General features: G+C 42.8%; 1 protein-coding gene across 4 annotated transcripts in view; it reads right to left on the minus strand.

Moving 5' to 3' along the window:
- Positions 1-1,143: 1,143 nt before the first annotated feature.
- Positions 1,144-20,266, minus strand: part of RIPK1 (receptor interacting serine/threonine kinase 1) — a 63,020-nt gene continuing 43,897 nt past the window's right edge. For 3 of the 4 annotated variants that reach the window (XM_030929315.1, XM_010361800.2, XM_010361801.2), the window contains one exon: positions 1,584-2,225. In XM_030929315.1, coding sequence (XP_030785175.1) covers positions 1,939-2,225 — 287 coding nt within the window. In that variant the 3' untranslated portion in view covers positions 1,584-1,938. Of the gene's footprint in view, positions 2,226-20,266 lie in introns of all 4 variants that reach the window. The other variant, XM_030929313.1, reaches the window with a different exon arrangement.

The raw sequence follows: 20,266 nt of genomic DNA on the forward strand, positions 1-20,266 counted from the left end.
GCCCCTGGCATCTAGTAGGTAGGGGCAGGGATGCTGCCAGACATCCTACAAGGCACAAGACAGTCCCCACAACAGAGAATTACCCAGCCCGAGACGCTGACAGTGCCAAGGCTGATAGCTTGCTCTGCAGCCCTGTTTCAGGGGTGTGTATGTGTCTGCTAGAGTTGAGGGGGTTCACAGTCAGAATCAACAACACTGTTATCAGCCCAAGACACCAGAATCTGTTCCGACAGCCAGACTGACCATCACCACACCCTTCTCGTCCTCCCTCTGGGGAGAGCTAAGCACACGGCCTTCCCTGTCTGTTTAGCAAAATGCCAGTGGAGACGCTGAGCGGCCCGCCCAGCTTCAGTCTTCTGAACTATTCTAGTTCTTTCATCCACCCCCAAGTTTCAGGTGGACTTTGAAAGGTTGGGTGCTACAGGCACAATTCCCACAGTCAGGAGTTGTCCTTTTTCACTCTGGCAAACAGAAAAAATATGAAAATACTTTCACAGTACAGAGTAAACCGAGGAAGCCACTCAACAGTGTCAGCCCTGAGGTTCTGCTCTCACCCAGGGGTAGAGATCAGCATTTCCTGTTCCCTCTCCAGGGCACCCAGGCTGGGTGAAAGTACCAGAATGCCAGGAAGTAACTTTAAAAGTCAATCAAGAATTTCTCCTGTAGTCACAGTTAGTAGTAATTCCTTGCAACAACTGTCTGGGAAATCTGATGTTTCTCTCCTCCTTGGTACCCCTTTAAATCTGTTCCGTTAATTTGAAAACTGAATATAAATTCAATTAATTTTAAAAATAATCGATAATTTAATGGAGTGAAGACTGCATGTGATTCTTAGAGCCTATAGTGACTGATACAGTATTTGATATCCATGTTAACAGACTCTAACGTGGCAACGAGCTGCAGTTGTGATTCAAAGAGTCTCTGAGCAGGGCTTAGAATTGTACTGTACTTTTATAACAGGAGCCTACGTGAAGAAGAGAGCACACAATTTTAAAAGTTGATTTTGTGTTCTCTGAGTTTTTCTTCTCGCTTCAGCAAAACTCTAGGAAATGCTGATTTGCTTTCTAGGAAACTGATTTGCTTTCTAGGAAACCTATTTGCTTTCTAGGAAACCAGGGCGAGTATTAAAGGACCAGGGAGCAGGCAAGGCTAGGAGCAAAACTGCAAATTTATTTTTTGGTCAGCCAGCTTTGTAGGGGAGGGGTGAGGTCCGGCAGGGGAGGCCGGGGGAGTCACCCAGTGGGGCTCTCGGTCGAGGTTCCTAAAGCAGTCCCGACAGGAGCGGGGGCTGAGGAAGTTCGCGCAGTGCGCCAGCCCGGAGCGGCTTTTATGTCCTGGGCCTGGGAGTGGGAGGGCAGTGGCCGGGACATAGGCGGGTCCGGCCGGGCGGTAGGCGTGGCTAGGCGGTTCCGGCCGTCGGAGGGCGGGTTGCGCCTGCGCAGTTGACCTGTGTCTTTCCCGGCTCGGGAAAGTTGACGGTGAAGCACCCAGAACTGCGCCATCTTGCCTCCGTTCGTCCAAACAAATGCCGTAAGCTGAAAGAAAATGACCTTCCTCAGATATCTCTTCTCTCCCTTTCCAAACCCAATTAGGAGTCATTTTTTGATTGGTGCTACGCCATTAAGAGGTCTTCCTGCTTACGCTTTCCTCAGAGTGGATTGTTGGCTGGGTGCAGTGGCTCATGCCTGATATGCCAGCACTGTGAGGGGCCGAGGCAGGAGGATCACTTGAGTCCAGAAGTTTGAGACCAGCCTGGGCAACCCCTTTGCTGCAGACTTCTTTCCCCATTCCCCAGCTATGAAATACAGGAAACAATATTTCTGCAGACACAGAACTTCCATCAGTGAGGACAGAATTCTGAATGCTCTGAGGCAGCCAACTTTCTGGGGTTATTCACTGAGTGAGGAGTCCGCTTCAGCTGCCATAGCCCATCCAGGGTTAGTTCTGGCTGACGTAAATCAAGTAGTTCAGAAGGTCGATCCTGGCACACTGGTGGAGCGCCTGGGCCAGCTTCCCCACTGTGGCTCCCTTAATGCCTTCCCTCATCACCCACTTTTGGAGCATCTGGTAAACCTTTTCTTTTAGTCCATCTCGCTCATAGTCATGGTCAATTTCATCAATCTGAGACTGTGTGAAGCCCAGTTTACGGGCACAGTTTTTCCAGTGCTTTCCCAGATTTTCCCTGATTGGGTCCAGGTGTTTATCGGTCAGACTAGTGGTATTATCTGCCAAATGGGAAAGAGAAGAAGGTATCAAGCTAAAGCCCATTCAAACATTCCAGCTTCCTGAACTGCTAAAAAACCCAAGTGAAATGAAGAGTACCAGAAGACAGGGAAAAGGATAACTTCTTAGTTCTATAGCTGTTGATGCACTGGCAGACATTTCACATGCCTGCTAGCCCACATGGAGTCTTTATGTGAATTAGAATAGGGCATTCCTGGCCTGGCATGGTGGCTCATGCCTATAACCCAACACTTTGGGAGGCCAAGGCAGGAAGATCATTTGAACCCAGGAGTTCTAGACCAGCCCTGGGCAACATAGCAAGACCCTGTCTCTATCAAAAAAAAATTTTTTTTTAATTAGCTGGGTATGGTGGCACATGCCTGTACTCAGTTACTCCTCAGTTACTCAGGAGGCTGAGACAGGAGGATCACTTGAACCCAGGAGTTCAAGGCTGCAGTGAGCCATGATTGTGCCACTGTACTTCAGCCTGGGCCACAGAGCAGGATGTTGTCTCAAAAACAAAACAAATAAAAAAGAATAAGGCATTCCTCCGCCTAGTAGACACATCCCTGAGCCACAGCTGATGGCTCTGTGAACAAAACCCCTATGTGGCTACGAGGTTGGGTGTTCTAGTCAATCTTAGCCCATGACCCTGTTGGTATTAGACCTTCCTGGATGTAAAGGGAAAAACCACCATTTTTGTTCCTTTTAGACATTTTCCACTTACATCTGGCCAGAGTGAAAGCCACTCAACTCCTGACCACCACCCCCACCCAACAGTTCACTTTCCTCTTAATCAAGGAATTGTCCAGCAGGTGTGAACCCATTCAGTTACAATGCCTTCCTTGTCCTTCAAGCGATGAGGTAACTACTCTTCAGGTCTGTTTCTGGACGCTTCCCCTCCTTTACCCCACCCAACCGCCAACTGACATTGCCTCTTCTCAAATAGCCATAACCTCTCTCCTTCTCCTGGTTCTTTCCCTTAGCCCTTCGTAAAAATAATAAAAGGAAACAAAAATGTAAAACAACTACAACAAAAATCATTCCTTAATCCCCACACTACCTCATTAAACAGAACATAAGGAAGAAAATATTTCATTTTTCCTTTCAACCTCTCTTCCTTCCTCAGCCCTCCATAACGTGGCTTGTATTGCCACCACTCGGTTGTCAGCAGTGCCAGAACTTCCCAAGATACTTTCCATTTTCTGTCAATATTTCTGTAGGGGGTAGATCCTGCCAGAACTTCCCAAGATACTTTCCAAATTCTGTCAATATTTCTGTAGGGGTAGATCCTGCCAGAACTTCCCAAGATACTTTCCATTTTCTGTCAATATTTCTGTAGGGGTAGATCCTGCCAGAACTTCCCAAGATACTTTCCATTTTCTGTCAATATTTCTGTAGGGGTAGATCCTGCCAGAACTTCCCAAGATACTTTCCATTTTCTGTCAATATTTCTGTAGGGGTAGATCCTGCCAGAACTTCCCAAGATACTTTCCATTTTCTGTCAATATTTCTGTAGGGGTAGATCCTGCCAGAACTTCCCAAGATACTTTCCATTTTCTGTCAATATTTCTGTAGGGGTAGATCCTGCCAGAACTTCCCAAGATACTTTCCATTTTCTGTCAATATTTCTGTAGGGGTAGATCCTGCCAGAACTTCCCAAGATACTTTCCATTTTCTGTCAATATTTCTGTAGGGGTAGATCCTGCCAGAACTTCCCAAGATACTTTCCAAATTCTGTCAATATTTCTGTAGGGGTAGATCCTGCCAGAACTTCCCAGATACTTTCCATTTTCTGTCAATATTTCTGTAGGGGTAGATCCTGCCAGAACTTCCCAAGATACTTTCCATTTTCTGTCAATATTTCTGTAGGGGTAGATCCTGCCAGAACTTCCCAAGATACTTTCCATTTTCTGTCAATATTTCTGTAGGGGTAGATCCTGCCAGAACTATTCCCAAGGATACTTTCCATTTTCTGGTCAACTATTTCTGTAGGGTAGATCTGCCAGAAACTTCCCAAGATACTTGTCCATTTCTGTCAATATTTTCTGTAGGGGTAGGATCCTGCCAGAACTTCCCAAGATACTTTCCATTTTCTGTCAATATTTCTGTAGGGGTAGATCCTGCCAGAACTTCCCAAGATACTTTCCATTTTCTGTCAATATTTCTGTAGGGGTAGATCCTGCCAGAACTTCCCAAGATACTTTCCATTTTCTGTCAATATTTCTGTAGGGGTAGATCCTGCCAGAACTTCCCAAGATACTTTCCATTTTCTGTCAATATTTCTGTAGGGGTAGATCCTGCCAGAACTTCCCAAGATACTTTCCATTTTCTGTCAATATTTCTGTAGGGGTAGATCCTGCCAGAACTTCCCAAGATACTTTCCATTTTCTGTCAATATTTCTGTAGGGGTAGATCCTGCCAGAACTTCCCAAGATACTTTCCATTTTCTGTCAATATTTCTGTAGGGGTAGATCCTGCCAGAACTTCCCAAGATACTTTCCATTTTCTGTCAATATTTCTGTAGGGGTAGATCCTGCCAGAACTTCCCAAGATACTTTCCATTTTCTGTCAATATTTCTGTAGGGGTAGATCCTGCCAGAACTTCCCAAGATACTTTCCATTTTCTGTCAATATTTCTGTAGGGGTAGATCCTGCCAGAACTTCCCAAGATACTTTCCATTTTCTGTCAATATTTCTGTAGGGGTAGATCCTGCCAGAACTTCCCAAGATACTTTCCATTTTCTGTCATATTTCTGTAGGGGTAGATCCTGCCAGAACTTCCCAAGATACTTTCCATTTTCTGTCAATATTTCTGTAGGGGTAGATCCTGCCAGAACTTCCCAAGATACTTTCCATTTTCTGTCAATATTTCTGTAGGGGTAGATCCTGCCAGAACTTCCCAAGATACTTTCCATTTTCTGTCAATATTTCTGTAGGGGTAGACCCTGCCAGAACTTCCCAAGATACTTTCCATTTTCTGTCAATATTTCTGTAGGGGTAGACCCTGCCAGAACTTCCCAAGATACTTTCCATTTTCTGTCAATATTTCTGTAGGGGTAGACCCTGCCAGAACTTCCCAAGATACTTTCCATTTTCTGTCAATATTTCTGTAGGGGTAGACCCTGCCAGAACTTCCCAAGATACTTTCCATTTTCTGTCAATATTTCTGTAGGGGTAGACCCTGCCAGAACTTCCCAAGATACTTTCCATTTTCTGTCAATATTTCTGTAGGGGTAGACCCTGCCAGAACTTCCCAAGATACTTTCCATTTTCTGTCAATATTTCTGTAGGGGTAGACCTGCCAGAACTTCCCAAGATACTTTCCATTTTCTGTCAATATTTCTGTAGGGGTAGACCCTGCCAGAACTTCCCAAGATACTTTCCATTTTCTGTCAATATTTCTGTAGGGGTAGACCCTGCCAGAACTTCCCAAGATACTTTCCATTTTCTGTCAATATTTCTGTAGGGGTAGATCCTGCCAGAACTTCCCAAGATACTTTCCATTTTCTGTCAATATTTCTGTAGGGGTAGACCCTGCCAGAACTTCCCAAGATACTTTCCATTTTCTGTCAATATTTCTGTAGGGGTAGACCCTGCCAGAACTTCCCAAGATACTTTCCATTTTCTGTCAATATTTCTGTAGGGGTAGATCCTGCCAGAACTTCCCAAGATACTTTCCATTTTCTGTCAATATTTCTGTAGGGGTAGACCCTGCCAGAACTTCCCAAGATACTTTCCATTTTCTGTCAATATTTCTGTAGGGGTAGATCCTGCCAGAACTTCCCAAGATACTTTCCATTTTCTGTCAATATTTCTGTAGGGGTAGACCCTGCCAGAACTTCCCAAGATACTTTCCATTTTCTGTCAATATTTCTGTAGGGGTAGACCCTGCCAGAACTTCCCAAGATACTTTCCATTTTCTGTCAATATTTCTGTAGGGGTAGACCCTGCCAGAACTTCCCAAGATACTTTCCATTTTCTGTCAATATTTCTGTAGGGGTAGATCCTGCCAGAACTTCCCAAGATACTTTCCATTTTCTGTCAATATTTCTGTAGGGTAGATCCTGCCAGAACTTCCCAAGATACTTTCCATTTTCTGTCAATATTTCTGTAGGGGTAGACCCTGCCAGAACTTCCCAAGATACTTTCCATTTTCTGTCAATATTTCTGTAGGGGTAGATCCCTGCCAGAACTTCCCAAGATACTTTCCATTTTCTGTCAATATTTCTGTAGGGGTAGACCCTGCCAGAACTTCCCAAGATACTTTCCATTTTCTGTCAATATTTCTGTAGGGGTAGACCCTGCCAGAACTTCCCAAGATACTTTCCATTTTCTGTCAATATTTCTGTAGGGGTAGATCCTGCCAGAACTTCCCAAGATACTTTCCATTTTCTGTCAATATTTCTGTAGGGGTAGACCCTGCCAGAACTTCCCAAGATACTTTCCATTTCTGTCAATATTTCTGTAGGGGTAGACCCTGCCAGAACTTCCCAAGATACTTTCCATTTTCTGTCAATATTTCTGTAGGGGTAGACCCTGCCAGAACTTCCCAAGATACTTTCCATTTTCTGTCAATATTTCTGTAGGGGTAGATCCTGCCAGAACTTCCCAAGATACTTTCCATTTTCTGTCAATATTTCTGTAGGGGTAGATCCCTGCCAGAACTTCCCAAGATACTTTCCATTTTCTGTCAATATTTCTGTAGGGGTAGACCCTGCCAGAACTTCCCAAGATACTTTCCATTTTCTGTCAATATTTCTGTAGGGGTAGATCCTGCCAGAACTTCCCAAGATACTTTCCATTTTCTGTCAATATTTCTGTAGGGGTAGATCCTGCCAGAACTTCCCAAGATACTTTCCATTTTCTGTCAATATTTCTGTAGGGGTAGACCCTGCCAGAACTTCCCAAGATACTTTCCATTTTCTGTCAATATTTCTGTAGGGGTAGATCCCTGCCAGAACTTCCCAAGATACTTTCCATTTTCTGTCAATATTTCTGTAGGGGTAGATCCTGCCAGAACTTCCCAAGATACTTTCCATTTTCTGTCAATATTTCTGTAGGGGTAGACCCTGCCAGAACTTCCCAAGATACTTTCCATTTTCTGTCAATATTTCTGTAGGGGTAGATCCTGCCAGAACTTCCCAAGATACTTTCCATTTTCTGTCAATATTTCTGTAGGGGTAGACCCTGCCAGAACTTCCCAAGATACTTTCCATTTTCTGTCAATATTTCTGTAGGGGTAGACCCTGCCAGAACTTCCCAAGATACTTTCCATTTTCTGTCAATATTTCTGTAGGGGTAGATCCCTGCCAGAACTTCCCAAGATACTTTCCATTTTCTGTCAATATTTCTGTAGGGGTAGACCCTGCCAGAACTTCCCAAGATACTTTCCATTTTCTGTCAATATTTCTGTAGGGGTAGACCTGCCAGAACTTCCCAAGATACTTTCCATTTTCTGTCAATATTTCTGTAGGGGTAGATCCTGCCAGAACTTCCCAAGATACTTTCCATTTTCTGTCAATATTTCTGTAGGGGTAGATCCTGCCAGAACTTCCCAAGATACTTTCCATTTTCTGTCAATATTTCTGTAGGGGTAGATCCCTGCCAGAACTTCCCAAGATACTTTCCATTTTCTGTCGATATTTCTGTAGGGGTAGACCCTGCCAGAACTTCCCAAGATACTTTCCATTTTCTGTCAATATTTCTGTAGGGGTAGACCCTGCCAGAACTTCCCAAGATACTTTCCATTTTCTGTCAATATTTCTGTAGGGGTAGATCCTGCCAGAACTTCCCAAGATACTTTCCATTTTCTGTCAATATTTCTGTAGGGGTAGACCCTGCCAGAACTTCCCAAGATACTTTCCATTTTCTGTCAATATTTCTGTAGGGGTAGACCCTGCCAGAACTTCCCAAGATACTTTCCATTTTCTGTCAATATTTCTGTAGGGGTAGATCCTGCCAGAACTTCCCAAGATACTTTCCATTTTCTGTCAATATTTCTGTAGGGGTAGACCCTGCCAGAACTTCCCAAGATACTTTCCATTTTCTGTCAATATTTCTGTAGGGGTAGACCCTGCCAGAACTTCCCAAGATACTTTCCATTTTCTGTCAATATTTCTGTAGGGGTAGACCCTGCCAGAACTTCCCAAGATACTTTCCATTTTCTGTCAATATTTCTGTAGGGGTAGATCCTGCCAGAACTTCCCAAGATACTTTCCATTTTCTGTCAATATTTCTGTAGGGGTAGACCCTGCCAGAACTTCCCAAGATACTTTCCATTTTCTGTCAATATTTCTGTAGGGGTAGACCCTGCCAGAACTTCCCAAGATACTTTCCATTTTCTGTCAATATTTCTGTAGGGGTAGACCCTGCCAGAACTTCCCAAGATACTTTCCATTTTCTGTCAATATTTCTGTAGGGTAGACCCTGCCAGAACTTCCCAAGATACTTTCCATTTTCTGTCAATATTTCTGTAGGGGTAGATCCCTGCCAGAACTTCCCAAGATACTTTCCATTTTCTGTCAATATTTCTGTAGGGGTAGACCCTGCCAGAACTTCCCAAGATACTTTCCATTTTCTGTCAATATTTCTGTAGGGGTAGACCCTGCCAGAACTTCCCAAGATACTTTCCATTTCTGTCAATATTTCTGTAGGGGTAGACCTGCCAGAACTTCCCAAGATACTTTCCATTTTCTGTCAATATTTCTGTAGGGGTAGATCCCTGCCAGAACTTCCCAAGATACTTTCCATTTTCTGTCAATATTTCTGTAGGGGTAGACCCTGCCAGAACTTCCCAAGATACTTTCCATTTTCTGTCAATATTTCTGTAGGGGTAGACCCTGCCAGAACTTCCCAAGATACTTTCCATTTTCTGTCAATATTTCTGTAGGGGTAGACCCTGCCAGAACTTCCCAAGATACTTTCCATTTCTGTCAATATTCTGTAGGGGTAGACCCTGCCAGAACTTCCCAAGATACTTTCCATTTTCTGTCAATATTTCTGTAGGGGTAGACCCTGCCAGAACTTCCCAAGATACTTTCCATTTTCTGTCAATATTTCTGTAGGGGTAGATCCTGCCAGAACTTCCCAAGATACTTTCCATTTTCTGTCAATATTTCTGTAGGGGTAGACCCTGCCAGAACTTCCCAAGATACTTTCCATTTTCTGTCAATATTTCTGTAGGGGTAGACCCTGCCAGAACTTCCCAAGATACTTTCCATTTTCTGTCAATATTTCTGTAGGGGTAGACCCTGCCAGAACTTCCCAAGATACTTTCCATTTTCTGTCAATATTTCTGTAGGGGTAGACCCTGCCAGAACTTCCCAAGATACTTTCCATTTTCTGTCAATATTTCTGTAGGGGTAGATCCTGCCAGAACTTCCCAAGATACTTTCCATTTTCTGTCAATATTTCTGTAGGGGTAGATCCCTGCCAGAACTTCCCAAGATACTTTCCATTTCTGTCAATATTTCTGTAGGGGTAGACCCTGCCAGAACTTCCCAAGATACTTTCCATTTTCTGTCAATATTTCTGTAGGGGTAGACCCTGCCAGAACTTCCCAAGATACTTTCCATTTTCTGTCAATATTTCTGTAGGGGTAGATCCTGCCAGAACTTCCCAAGATACTTTCCATTTTCTGTCAATATTTCTGTAGGGGTAGACCCTGCCAGAACTTCCCAAGATACTTTCCATTTTCTGTCAATATTTCTGTAGGGGTAGATCCTGCCAGAACTTCCCAAGATACTTTCCATTTTCTGTCAATATTTCTGTAGGGGTAGACCCTGCCAGAACTTCCCAAGATACTTTCCATTTTCTGTCAATATTTCTGTAGGGGTAGACCCTGCCAGAACTTCCCAAGATACTTTCCATTTTCTGTCAATATTTCTGTAGGGGTAGACCCTGCCAGAACTTCCCAAGATACTTTCCATTTTCTGTCAATATTTCTGTAGGGGTAGACCCTGCCAGAACTTCCCAAGATACTTTCCATTTTCTGTCAATATTTCTGTAGGGGTAGACCCTGCCAGAACTTCCCAAGATACTTTCCATTTTCTGTCAATATTTCTGTAGGGGTAGACCCTGCCAGAACTTCCCAAGATACTTTCCATTTTCTGTCAATATTTCTGTAGGGGTAGACCCTGCCAGAACTTCCCAAGATACTTTCCATTTTCTGTCAATATTTCTGTAGGGTAGACCCTGCCAGAACTTCCCAAGATACTTTCCATTTTCTGTCAATATTTCTGTAGGGTAGACCCTGCAGAACTCCAAGATACTTATTTACCAAGACTTTCCATTTTCTGTCGATATTTCTGTAGGGTAGACCCTGCCAGAACTTCCCAAGATACTTTCCATTTTCTGTCAATATTTCTGTAGGGGTAGACCCTGCCAGAACTTCCCAAGATACTTTCCATTTTCTGTCAATATTTCTGTAGGGGTAGACCCTGCCAGAACTTCCCAAGATACTTTCCATTTTCTGTCAACATTTCTGTAGGGTAGACCCTGCCAGAACTTCCCAAGATACTTTCCATTTTCTGTCAATATTTCTGTAGGGGTAGATCCTGCCAGAACTTCCCAAGATACTTTCCATTTTCTGTCAATATTTCTGTAGGGTAGACCCTGCCAGAACTTCCCAAGATACTTTCCATTTCTGTCAATATTTCTGTAGGGTAGACCCTGCCAGAACTTCCCAAGATACTTTCCATTTTCTGTCAATATTTCTGTAGGGGTAGACCCTGCCAGAACTTCCCAAGATACTTTCCATTTTCTGTCAATATTTCTGTAGGGGTAGACCCTGCCAGAACTTCCCAAGATACTTTCCATTTTCTGTCAATATTTCTGTAGGGTAGACCCTGCCAGAACTTCCCAAGATACTTTCCATTTTCTGTCAATATTTCTGTAGGGTAGACCCTGCCAGAACTTCCCAAGATACTTTCCATTTTCTGTCAATATTTCTGTAGGGTAGACCCTGCCAGAACTTCCCAAGATACTTTCCATTTTCTGTCAATATTTCTGTAGGGGTAGACCCTGCCAGAACTTCCCAAGATACTTTCCATTTTCTGTCAATATTTCTGTAGGGGTAGACCCTGCCAGAACTTCCCAAGATACTTTCCATTTTCTGTCAATATTTCTGTAGGGGTAGATCCTGCCAGAACTTCCCAAGATACTTTCCATTTTCTGTCAATATTTCTGTAGGGTAGACCCTGCCAGAACTTCCCAAGATACTTTCCATTTTCTGTCAATATTTCTGTAGGGTAGATCCTGCCAGAACTTCCCAAGATACTTTCCATTTTCTGTCAATATTTCTGTAGGGGTAGACCCTGCCAGAACTTCCCAAGATACTTTCCATTTTCTGTCAATATTTCTGTAGGGGTAGACCCTGCCAGAACTTCCCAAGATACTTTCCATTTTCTGTCAATATTTCTGTAGGGTAGACCCTGCCAGAACTTCCCAAGATACTTTCCATTTTCTGTCAATATTTCTGTAGGGTAGACCCTGCCAGAACTTCCCAAGATACTTTCCATTTTCTGTCAATATTTCTGTAGGGTAGATCCTGCCAGAACTTCCCAAGATACTTTCCATTTTCTGTCAATATTTCTGTAGGGTAGACCCTGCCAGAACTTCCCAAGATACTTTCCATTTTCTGTCAATATTTCTGTAGGGGTAGACCCTGCCAGAACTTCCCAAGATACTTTCCATTTTCTGTCAATATTTCTGTAGGGGTAGACCCTGCCAGAACTTCCCAAGATACTTTCCATTTTCTGTCAATATTTCTGTAGGGTAGACCCTGCCAGAACTTCCCAAGATACTTTCCATTTTCTGTCAATATTTCTGTAGGGGTAGATCCTGCCAGAACTTCCCAAGATACTTTCCATTTTCTGTCAATATTTCTGTAGGGTAGACCCTGCCAGAACTTCCCAAGATACTTTCCATTTTCTGTCAATATTTCTGTAGGGGTAGACCCTGCCAGAACTTCCCAAGATACTTTCCATTTTCTGTCAATATTTCTGTAGGGTAGACCCTGCCAGAACTTCCCAAGATACTTTCCATTTTCTGTCAATATTTCTGTAGGGGTAGACCCTGCCAGAACTTCCCAAGATACTTTCCATTTTCTGTCAATATTTCTGTAGGGTAGACCCTGCCAGAACTTCCCAAGATACTTTCCATTTTCTGTCAATATTTCTGTAGGGTAGACCCTGCCAGAACTTCCCAAGATACTTTCCATTTTCTGTCAATATTTCTGTAGGGTAGACCCTGCCAGAACTTCCCAAGATACTTTCCATTTTCTGTCAATATTTCTGTAGGGTAGACCCTGCCAGAACTTCCCAAGATACTTTCCATTTTCTGTCAATATTTCTGTAGGGTAGACCCTGCCAGAACTTCCCAAGATACTTTCCATTTTCTGTCAATATTTCTGTAGGGTAGACCCTGCCAGAACTTCCCAAGATACTTTCCATTTTCTGTCGATATTTCTGTAGGGTAGACCCTGCCAGAACTTCCCAAGATACTTTCCATTTTCTGTCAATATTTCTGTAGGGTAGACCCTGCCAGAACTTCCCAAGATACTTTCCATTTTCTGTCAATATTTCTGTAGGGTAGACCCTGCCAGAACTTCCCAAGATACTTTCCATTTTCTGTCAATATTTCTGTAGGGGTAGACCCTGCCAGAACTTCCCAAGATACTTTCCATTTTCTGTCAATATTTCTGTAGGGTAGACCCTGCCAGAACTTCCCAAGATACTTTCCATTTTCTGTCAATATTTCTGTAGGGTAGACCCTGCCAGAACTTCCCAAGATACTTTCCATTTTCTGTCAATATTTCTGTAGGGGTAGACCCTGCCAGAACTTCCCAAGATACTTTCCATTTTCTGTCAATATTTCTGTAGGGTAGACCCTGCCAGAACTTCCCAAGATACTTTCCATTTTCTGTCAATATTTCTGTAGGGTAGACCCTGCCAGAACTTCCCAAGATACTTTCCATTTTCTGTCAATATTTCTGTAGGGTAGACCCTGCCAGAACTTCCCAAGATACTTTCCATTTTCTGTCAATATTTCTGTAGGGGTAGACCCTGCCAGAACTTCCCAAGATACTTTCCATTTTCTGTCAATATTTCTGTAGGGTAGACCCTGCCAGAACTTCCCAAGATACTTTCCATTTTCTGTCAATATTTCTGTAGGGTAGACCCTGCCAGAACTTCCCAAGATACTTTCCATTTTCTGTCAATATTTCTGTAGGGGTAGACCCTGCCAGAACTTCCCAAGATACTTTCCATTTTCTGTCAATATTTCTGTAGGGGTAGACCCTGCCAGAACTTCCCAAGATACTTTCCATTTTCTGTCAATATTTCTGTAGGGTAGACCCTGCCAGAACTTCCCAAGATACTTTCCATTTTCTGTCAATATTTCTGTAGGGGTAGACCCTGCCAGAACTTCCCAAGATACTTTCCATTTTCTGTCAATATTTCTGTAGGGGTAGACCCTGCCAGAACTTCCCAAGATACTTTCCATTTTCTGTCAATATTTCTGTAGGGGTAGACCCTGCCAGAACTTCCCAAGATACTTTCCATTTTCTGTCAATATTTCTGTAGGGGTAGACCCTGCCAGAACTTCCCAAGATACTTTCCATTTTCTGTCAATATTTCTGTAGGGGTAGACCCTGCCAGAACTTCCCAAGATACTTTCCATTTTCTGTCAATATTTCTGTAGGGGTAGACCCTGCCAGAACTTCCCAAGATACTTTCCATTTTCTGTCAATATTTCTGTAGGGTAGACCCTGCCAGAACTTCCCAAGATACTTTCCATTTTCTGTCAATATTTCTGTAGGGGTAGATCCTGCCAGAACTTCCCAAGATACTTTCCATTTTCTGTCAATATTTCTGTAGGGTAGACCCTGCCAGAACTTCCCAAGATACTTTCCATTTTCTGTCAATATTTCTGTAGGGGTAGACCCTGCCAGAACTTCCCAAGATACTTTCCATTTTCTGTCAATATTTCTGTAGGGGTAGACCCTGCCAGAACTTCCCAAGATACTTTCCATTTTCTGTCAATATTTCTGTAGGGTAGACCCTGCCAGAACTTCCCAAGATACTTTCCATTTTCTGTCAATATTTCTGTAGGGTAGACCCTGCCAGAACTTCCCAAGATACTTTCCATTTTCTGTCAATATTTCTGTAGGGGTAGACCCTGCCAGAACTTCCCAAGATACTTTCCATTTCTGTCAATATTTCTGTAGGGTAGACCCTGCCAGAACTTCCCAAGATACTTTCCATTTTCTGTCAATATTTCTGTAGGGTAGATCCTGCCAGAACTTCCCAAGATACTTTCCATTTTCTGTCAATATTTCTGTAGGGTAGACCCTGCCAGAACTTCCCAAGATACTTTCCATTTTCTGTCAATATTTCTGTAGGGGTAGACCCTGCCAGAACTTCCCAAGATACTTTCCATTTTCTGTCATATTTCTGTAGGGGTAGACCCTGCCAGAACTTCCCAAGATACTTTCCATTTTCTGTCAATATTTCTGTAGGGTAGACCCTGCCAGAACTTCCCAAGATACTTTCCATTTTCTGTCAATATTTCTGTAGGGGTAGACCCTGCCAGAACTTCCCAAGATACTTTCCATTTTCTGTCAATATTTCTGTAGGGGTAGATCCTGCCAGAACTTCCCAAGATACTTTCCATTTTCTGTCAATATTTCTGTAGGGGTAGACCCTGCCAGAACTTCCCAAGATACTTTCCATTTTCTGTCAATATTTCTGTAGGGGTAGACCCTGCCAGAACTCCCAAGATACTTTCCATTTTCTGTCAATATTTCTGTAGGGGTAGACCCTGCCAGAACTTCCCAAGATACTTTCCATTTTCTGTCAATATTTCTGTAGGGGTAGACCCTGCCAGAACTTCCCAAGATACTTTCCATTTTCTGTCAATATTTCTGTAGGGTAGACCCTGCCAGAACTTCCCAAGATACTTTCCATTTTCTGTCAATATTTCTGTAGGGGTAGACCCTGCCAGAACTTCCCAAGATACTTTCCATTTTCTGTCAATATTTCTGTAGGGGTAGACCCTGCCAGAACTTCCCAAGATACTTTCCATTTTCTGTCAATATTTCTGTAGGGTAGACCCTGCCAGAACTTCCCAAGATACTTTCCATTTTCTGTCAATATTTCTGTAGGGTAGACCCTGCCAGAACTTCCCAAGATACTTTCCATTTTCTGTCAATATTTCTGTAGGGGTAGACCCTGCCAGAACTTCCCAAGATACTTTCCATTTTCTGTCAATATTTCTGTAGGGTAGACCCTGCCAGAACTTCCCAAGATACTTTCCATTTTCTGTCAATATTTCTGTAGGGTAGACCCTGCCAGAACTTCCCAAGATACTTTCCATTTTCTGTCAATATTTCTGTAGGGGTAGACCCTGCCAGAACTTCCCAAGATACTTTCCATTTTCTGTCAATATTTCTGTAGGGGTAGACCCTGCCAGAACTTCCCAAGATACTTTCCATTTTCTGTCAATATTTCTGTAGGGGTAGACCCTGCCAGAACTTCCCAAGATACTTTCCATTTTCTGTCAATATTTCTGTAGGGTAGACCCTGCCAGAACTTCCCAAGATACTTTCCATTTTCTGTCAATATTTCTGTAGGGTAGATCCTGCCAGAACTTCCCAAGATACTTTCCATTTTCTGTCAATATTTCTGTAGGGTAGACCCTGCCAGAACTTCCCAAGATACTTTCCATTTTCTGTCAATATTTCTGTAGGGGTAGACCCTGCCAGAACTTCCCAAGATACTTTCCATTTTCTGTCAATATTTCTGTAGGGGTAGACCCTGCCAGAACTTCCCAAGATACTTTCCATTTTCTGTCAATATTTCTGTAGGGTAGACCCTGCCAGAACTTCCCAAGATACTTTCCATTTTCTGTCAATATTTCTGTAGGGGTAGACCCTGCCAGAACTTCCCAAGATACTTTCCATTTTCTGTCAATATTTCTGTAGGGTAGACCCTGCCAGAACTTCCCAAGATACTTTCCATTTTCTGTCAATATTTCTGTAGGGGTAGACCCTGCCAGAACTTCCCAAGATACTTTCCATTTTCTGTCAATATTTCTGTAGGGTAGACCCTGCCAGAACTTCCCAAGATACTTTCCATTTTCTGTCAATATTTCTGTAGGGGTAGATCCTGCCAGAACTTCCCAAGATACTTTCCATTTTCTGTCAATATTTCTGTAGGGTAGACCCTGCCAGAACTTCCCAAGATACTTTCCATTTTCTGTCAATATTTCTGTAGGGTAGACCCTGCCAGAACTTCCCAAGATACTTTCCATTTTCTGTCAATATTTCTGTAGGGTAGACCCTGCCAGAACTTCCCAAGATACTTTCCATTTTCTGTCAACATTTCTGTAGGGTAGATCCTGCCAGAACTTCCCAAGATACTTTCCATTTTCTGTCAATATTTCTGTAGGGGTAGATCCCTGCCAGAACTTCCCAAGATACTTTCCATTTCTTCGATAGTACCGATATTTCTGTAGGGTAGACCCTGCCAGAACTTCCCAAGATACTTTCCATTTTCTGTCAATATTTCTGTAGGGTAGACCCTGCCAGAACTTCCCAAGATACTTTCCATTTTCTGTCAATATTTCTGTAGGGGTAGACCCTGCCAGAACTTCCCAAGATACTTTCCATTTTCTGTCGATATTTCTGTAGGGTAGATCCTGCCAGAACTTCCCAAGATACTTTCCATTTTCTGTCAATATTTCTGTAGGGGTAGACCCTGCCAGAACTTCCCAAGATACTTTCCATTTTCTGTCAATATTTCTGTAGGGTAGACCCTGCCAGAACTTCCCAAGATACTTTCCATTTTCTGTCGATATTTCTGTAGGGGTAGACCCTGCCAGAACTTCCCAAGATACTTTCCATTTTCTGTCAATATTTCTGTAGGGTAGACCCTGCCAGAACTTCCCAAGATACTTTCCATTTTCTGTCAATATTTCTGTAGGGTAGACCCTGCCAGAACTTCCCAAGATACTTTCCATTTTCTGTCGATATTTCTGTAGGGTAGACCCTGCCAGAACTTCCCAAGATACTTTCCATTTTCTGTCAATATTTCTGTAGGGTAGACCCTGCCAGAACTTCCCAAGATACTTTCCATTTTCTGTCAATATTTCTGTAGGGTAGACCCTGCCAGAACTTCCCAAGATACTTTCCATTTTCTGTCAATATTTCTGTAGGGGTAGACCCTGCCAGAACTTCCCAAGATACTTTCCATTTTCTGTCAATATTTCTGTAGGGTAGACCCTGCCAGAACTTCCCAAGATACTTTCCATTTTCTGTCAATATTTCTGTAGGGTAGACCCTGCCAGAACTTCCCAAGATACTTTCCATTTTCTGTCAATATTTCTGTAGGGGTAGACCCTGCCAGAACTTCCCAAGATACTTTCCATTTTCTGTCAATATTTCTGTAGGGTAGACCCTGCCAGAACTTCCCAAGATACTTTCCATTTTCTGTCAATATTTCTGTAGGGGTAGACCCTGCCAGAACTTCCCAAGATACTTTCCATTTTCTGTCAATATTTCTGTAGGGTAGACCCTGCCAGAACTTCCCAAGATACTTTCCATTTTCTGTCAATATTTCTGTAGGGGTAGACCCTGCCAGAACTTCCCAAGATACTTTCCATTTTCTGTCAATATTTCTGTAGGGTAGACCCTGCCAGAACTTCCCAAGATACTTTCCATTTTCTGTCAATATTTCTGTAGGGGTAGACCCTGCCAGAACTTCCCAAGATACTTTCCATTTTCTGTCAATATTTCTGTAGGGTAGACCCTGCCAGAACTTCCCAAGATACTTTCCATTTTCTGTCAATATTTCTGTAGGGTAGATCCTGCCAGAACTTCCAAGATACTTTCCATTTTCTGTCAATATTTCTGTAGGGTAGACCCTGCCAGAACTTCCCAAGATACTTTCCATTTTCTGTCAATATTTCTGTAGGGGTAGACCCTGCCAGAACTTCCCAAGATACTTTCCATTTTCTGTCAATATTTCTGTAGGGTAGACCCTGCCAGAACTTCCCAAGATACTTTCCATTTTCTGTCAATATTTCTGTAGGGTAGACCCTGCCAGAACTTCCCAAGATACTTTCCATTTTCTGTCAATATTTCTGTAGGGTAGATCCTGCCAGAACTTCCCAAGATACTTTCCATTTTCTGTCAATATTTCTGTAGGGTAGACCCTGCCAGAACTTCCCAAGATACTTTCCATTTTCTGTCAATATTTCTGTAGGGTAGACCCTGCCAGAACTTCCCAAGATACTTTCCATTTTCTGTCAACATTTCTGTAGGGTAGACCCTGCCAGAACTTCCCAAGATACTTTCCATTTTCTGTCAATATTTCTGTAGGGGTAGATCCTGCCAGAACTTCCCAAGATACTTTCCATTTTCTGTCAATATTTCTGTAGGGTAGACCCTGCCAGAACTTCCCAAGATACTTTCCATTTTCTGTCAATATTTCTGTAGGGTAGACCCTGCCAGAACTTCCCAAGATACTTTCCATTTTCTGTCAATATTTCTGTAGGGTAGACCCTGCCAGAACTTCCCAAGATACTTTCCATTTTCTGTCAACATTTCTGTAGGGTAGATCCTGCCAGAACTTCCCAAGATACTTTCCATTTTCTGTCAATATTTCTGTAGGGGTAGATCCTGCCAGAACTTCCCAAGATACTTTCCATTTTCTGTCGATATTTCTGTAGGGTAGACCCTGCCAGAACTTCCCAAGATACTTTCCATTTTCTGTCGATATTTCTGTAGGGTAGACCCTGCCAGAACTTCCCAAGATACTTTCCATTTTCTGTCAACATTTCTGTAGGGTAGACCCTGCCAGAACTTCCCAAGATACTTTCCATTTTCTGTCGATATTTCTGTAGGGTAGACCCTGCCAGAACTTCCCAAGATACTTTCCATTTTCTGTCGATATTTCTGTAGGGGTAGACCCTGCCAGAACTTCCCAAGATACTTTCCATTTTCTGTCAATATTTCTGTAGGGGTAGACCCTGCCAGAACTTCCCAAGATACTTTCCATTTTCTGTCAACATTTCTGTAGGGTAGACCCTGCCAGAACTTCCCAAGATACTTTCCATTTTCTGTCGATATTTCTGTAGGGGTAGACCCTGCCAGAACTTCCCAAGATACTTTCCATTTTCTGTCAATATTTCTGTAGGGTAGACCCTGCCAGAACTTCCCAAGATACTTTCCATTTTCTGTCAATATTTCTGTAGGGGTAGACCCTGCCAGAACTTCCCAAGATACTTTCCATTTTCTGTCGATATTTCTGTAGGGTAGACCCTGCCAGAACTTCCCAAGATACTTTCCATTTTCTGTCAATATTTCTGTAGGGGTAGACCCTGCCAGAACTTCCCAAGATACTTTCCATTTTCTGTCAATATTTCTGTAGGGTAGACCCTGCCAGAACTTCCCAAGATACTTTCCATTTTCTGTCGATATTTCTGTAGGGTAGACCCTGCATTTCATTAGATTCTCACAGGTGCCCTTGACCATTCAGAAGTTCTGTTCTAGGTATTTAAAAGCTGTCCTTCAAATGGGTTAGACCAGGGTTTGGCAAACTATGGCCTGTGGGCCACATCTGGCTCCCTGCCAGCATTTGTAAATAAACTTTTATTGGAACACAGCCGTGCTCATTCACATATGTATTGTCTGTGGTTGCTTTTGCACTACAATAAGAGAGTTGAGTAGTTCCAAGAGAGACCTCAAAGCCAGCAGGGCCTAACATTTACTACTGGTTCCTTTACAGAAAAAAAAAAAAAAAAAAAATAGCCAATCCCATGGTTAATTAGAAAGCTGGGTTCTTAATGAAGTTGTTTTGGCCTCATGACTTTTTCCAGACTGTACTTTGGGATTAGCATTATGGGCCTGCACAGTAGAACCCTATAAGAGATAGTCCTCTTGATTTTATTACAGAAGTGCTATGAAGGGCACAGTCTTCTATCTTTTACAGGATCTCCTTTGATGAGGGCCTGACACAGCTATTTCTTCCAGGTCTGAGCA

Source organism: Rhinopithecus roxellana, chromosome 4 (assembly GCF_007565055.1).
Source record: "Rhinopithecus roxellana isolate Shanxi Qingling chromosome 4, ASM756505v1, whole genome shotgun sequence".
In the NCBI taxonomy this organism is placed as follows: Eukaryota; Metazoa; Chordata; class Mammalia; order Primates; family Cercopithecidae; genus Rhinopithecus; species Rhinopithecus roxellana.